The 3458-nt window shown below is 50.7% G+C and overlaps 1 protein-coding gene across 1 annotated transcript; it reads left to right on the forward strand.

Moving 5' to 3' along the window:
* Positions 1-246: 246 nt before the first annotated feature.
* LACBIDRAFT_304718 (uncharacterized protein) lies at positions 247-1137 on the forward strand (the record flags this gene model as incomplete). Its single annotated transcript, XM_001884991.1, has 3 exons — positions 247-315; positions 372-535; positions 591-1137. 3 exons carry the CDS (start codon positions 247-249, stop codon positions 1135-1137), a joined length of 780 nt encoding a protein of 259 aa, XP_001885026.1.
* Positions 1138-3458: the final 2321 nt, after the last annotated feature.

A 3458-nucleotide genomic window follows, 5' to 3' on the forward strand; every position in this document is an offset into this window, starting at 1 on the left:
CCTCGTCACTGACATGGTCTTTGTGCAGCAATCTGCATGGTGGTATGTACTGATTAACTGCTTCCTTCCACTTGTGCTCACTACATTGCTTCTATTATAGTATCCTAAGGGCCATGTTCGAGAAATGTTTGAAACACAGCTGGGCTGTACCTGCTAAGGCAGCTCTCGACCTTTGCAAGATGGTTGAGAAGAGGAATTAAGTTATTGTGGTCATCGACGCTCACCAAGTATATCAGGTGGGGTTCAATGATGCCTCTTCGTCAATTCGAGGGCGTTCCTGCTGAAGTGATCAGAAAGGCAGAAGGCAAACAATTCGTGAGTGATATTTTTCCCCCTATCATTTCGTTGCTGACAATGCTTGTCTTTTATAGCCTTGGTATCATTACTTCAATCTGGTACACTTTGTCAACCTTGTTTTTAGCCGCGTTGCTCAAAGTTATTTAGGCCCCGTCCTGAAATTGGTGAACTCATCGAAATCCCTAACACTGGACGCTGGACGGCTGGTGCACCATTTCCATAGCTTCCCAGAGCTTCAGTAGTTCTTATTGATGTCTGACTTTTTGGGTATCTCATTGATGAACTTGTTTTAGGCTCCAAGCGCAAGTACAACCCATCACTCGGTCAATCCTTCAAATCGATCTTTCTATCATACCTGACTTTCGATGGGATGAAAAAATCCATGGTATGGCGGAGACCATCCTCACCGCGGTGGAAGATGTGGATGGCGAGTTGATACTCTTCCCTGACTTGTTCATCCTTCGTCAACAATATGCGGAAGATGAACATAACATTACACTTACTGTGCCCATGTTCGAACCCATCTCACCCAACTACTACACCTATACCATCTTGGATTGCTGGCTTCATGCCGAAACTCGGCTTCCCACTTTTTTCAAATATCTTATTTTGTGCGAAAAGTTCCCACCTACTCTGCTCCTCGACCTACAGCCTCTACCTCTCTTTACCTTGCACAACAAGGAATTCGAATACTCCTTGACGATCCAGACCTTCAACAAGATCCAAACCCAGGATCTCCAAGTTCTGCATACAACAGACGAAAATGTCTTCATTGGTGCGCCTACCAGTAGCGGGAAGAATATCTGCGCAGAATCTGCTCTCCTACGTCTTTGGAGTTGATATGGAGTGTAACAATACACCTGTAAAAATGCGAATTTTAGCAATTTCTCCTATAAAACCTCCTATAGTAGAAATACAGTCACATTGATCATAAGGATTGTTAGATGCAACCCGGTCTAGTCGATTAAAGTCTACATCCAAGAAATGTGCACGCCTTAGGCAGTAGGAATTGCAGTTGGTTCGTGACCGAATCACTTCAATATACTCGAAGTCTAATAAAAGGCTACACTACCATGAAATAGTACACTACCGAGTGTTCTAGAGTAAAGACACCCCCGCACAGGGTATTGGAGTTTACACCAAACCAGGGTCTCACCTTATTATGGATTAAAAGATATTAATTCTAAAGATAAAGGCGCGAGCGTAGAAACTCGATGCGTACCTGACGTGAGAAGTCATTCGGTCACGTGCTACGAAGCATGATCCAAGGAGTCATGTGGAGGGACACATCATGCACATCACGCGCATCACAAATCATGGCATCATTGACCCAAGAAAACTAGACTTTGCGAAATATTCCGAAGTCTGCCAAAAGAGAAAAACTATGAACGATTGCCGTGCAGTCCGAAAACCCGGGCATAGTATCTAATATTAGAGAGAAATCCTAAGCGGACCGTTCGCCTCGGCTGAGCCAATGAGGTCTTTAACTTCCCCGGTATAATCCATATGGAATCCATGTGGAATCCATGGAATCCATGAAGAATTCCATATGGAATCCATGGAATCAATGTTGGCTGAGGACACAGCCAGTTTCTGATTCCCTGGACATCATGGATTCCATCAGATTCCGTATGGAATGCAGGCATATCCACATGTATTCCATGGAGCAGTCCATATGGATTCCATGGAACGAATGAATGACTATTATACCATTAGAATACAGTGTCCTTACTATATTTACGTAAAATAGATTTTTTTACATCTCGAGGTATTGAACTCTCGACCTTGTGAATGTAAGCGGCGCTCAAGCCGACTGAGCCACGAAGGCATGATTATAAGAGAAACTAAAAGTATATATATACCGCTTTTAGGCACGTGCCGTGCCGCGTCAAACGTGACAGCTGTGGCTGAAGCGTTGCCTCGTCGTTCCTTCCTTCCTTCCACCACCATCACCATCCACCACCACCGTTTCAAACCACGACCGCCCGCGACATCGACAACGACGACGACGACGACGACGACGCTGACGCTGACGACGCGTGACGAGGGCCCAGCCCAGGTAAGTGGGAACAACCACCCCACCCACTCTCCTTTTTAACACAAACCACAGGTGCCACGTCGCGACGTGGCAACCAGACGGCGAACGACGACACCGGTCGTCGTTCGCCGTATCTGCTCGGCCACGAGGACCCACCACCACGAACAGCCCACCAACACACCACACCAACGTCAACGAGCGCCCACCACCACGAGCGCCCACCAACGTCAACGACCCCACGCCAACGACGACCAGCGCCCACGAAAACGACCGCCCACGGACGTCCAGCGACCGCAAACGACGTCCCCGCCCACGAAAACGATGTCCACCGCCCATGAACGACGCCCACCGCCAACGATGTCAACCGCCCATGAACAACGGCCACCACCAACGACGTCCAACGCCCACCGCCCACCAACGACGTCCAACGCCCACGAAGACGACGTCCGCCGCCCACCGCCCACGAAAAACGTCCCCCGCCCACGAAACAATGTCTGCCGCCCACGAAAAACGGACACCACCCACGACGATAACGTCCACCGCCCACGCAAAACGGACACCGCCCACACGAAATCGCCCACCCCCCCACGCAAAACGTCCACCGCCCACACCAACAACACCCACCGCCCACGAAAACACCCACCGCCCTTGCAAAACGTCCACCACCCACACGAATGACGCCCACCACCCACACGAAGTACGCCGAAAACGCCCACCGCCCACGAAAACGCCCACGCAACAACATCCACCGCCCACGCACGAGCGTGTTGACGACGCCCACAAACGAAGACGAGCGTGAACGGACACGGGCAAGGGCGAGCCGAGGTGAGCTCCTCCTTCCTCCCTTCGTCATCCCCATTCCCCATAGCTCACCCCTCCACCATACCCCTTCCCCCATTGCTCCCTCCATCAATCCCCTTACCCCTTCATTATCTCCTCCTCCCTCACCCCCTCCCTTAAACCCCATGCCCATCACTCCCCCCTCCCTCACTCTGCACCACACCCTCTCCCACATCCCCTCCCTCCCTCCCCTCTCATTCTCCACCAGTCCCACCTCCCTCCATCACTTCCCCCTCACTTCATCACTCTACACCCCTCCCTCCACCCTCTCCCTTTAATATTG

The sequence above is a fragment of the Laccaria bicolor genome, genomic scaffold (assembly GCF_000143565.1).
Source record: "Laccaria bicolor S238N-H82 LACBIscaffold_29 genomic scaffold, whole genome shotgun sequence".
In the NCBI taxonomy this organism is placed as follows: Eukaryota; Fungi; Basidiomycota; class Agaricomycetes; order Agaricales; family Hydnangiaceae; genus Laccaria; species Laccaria bicolor.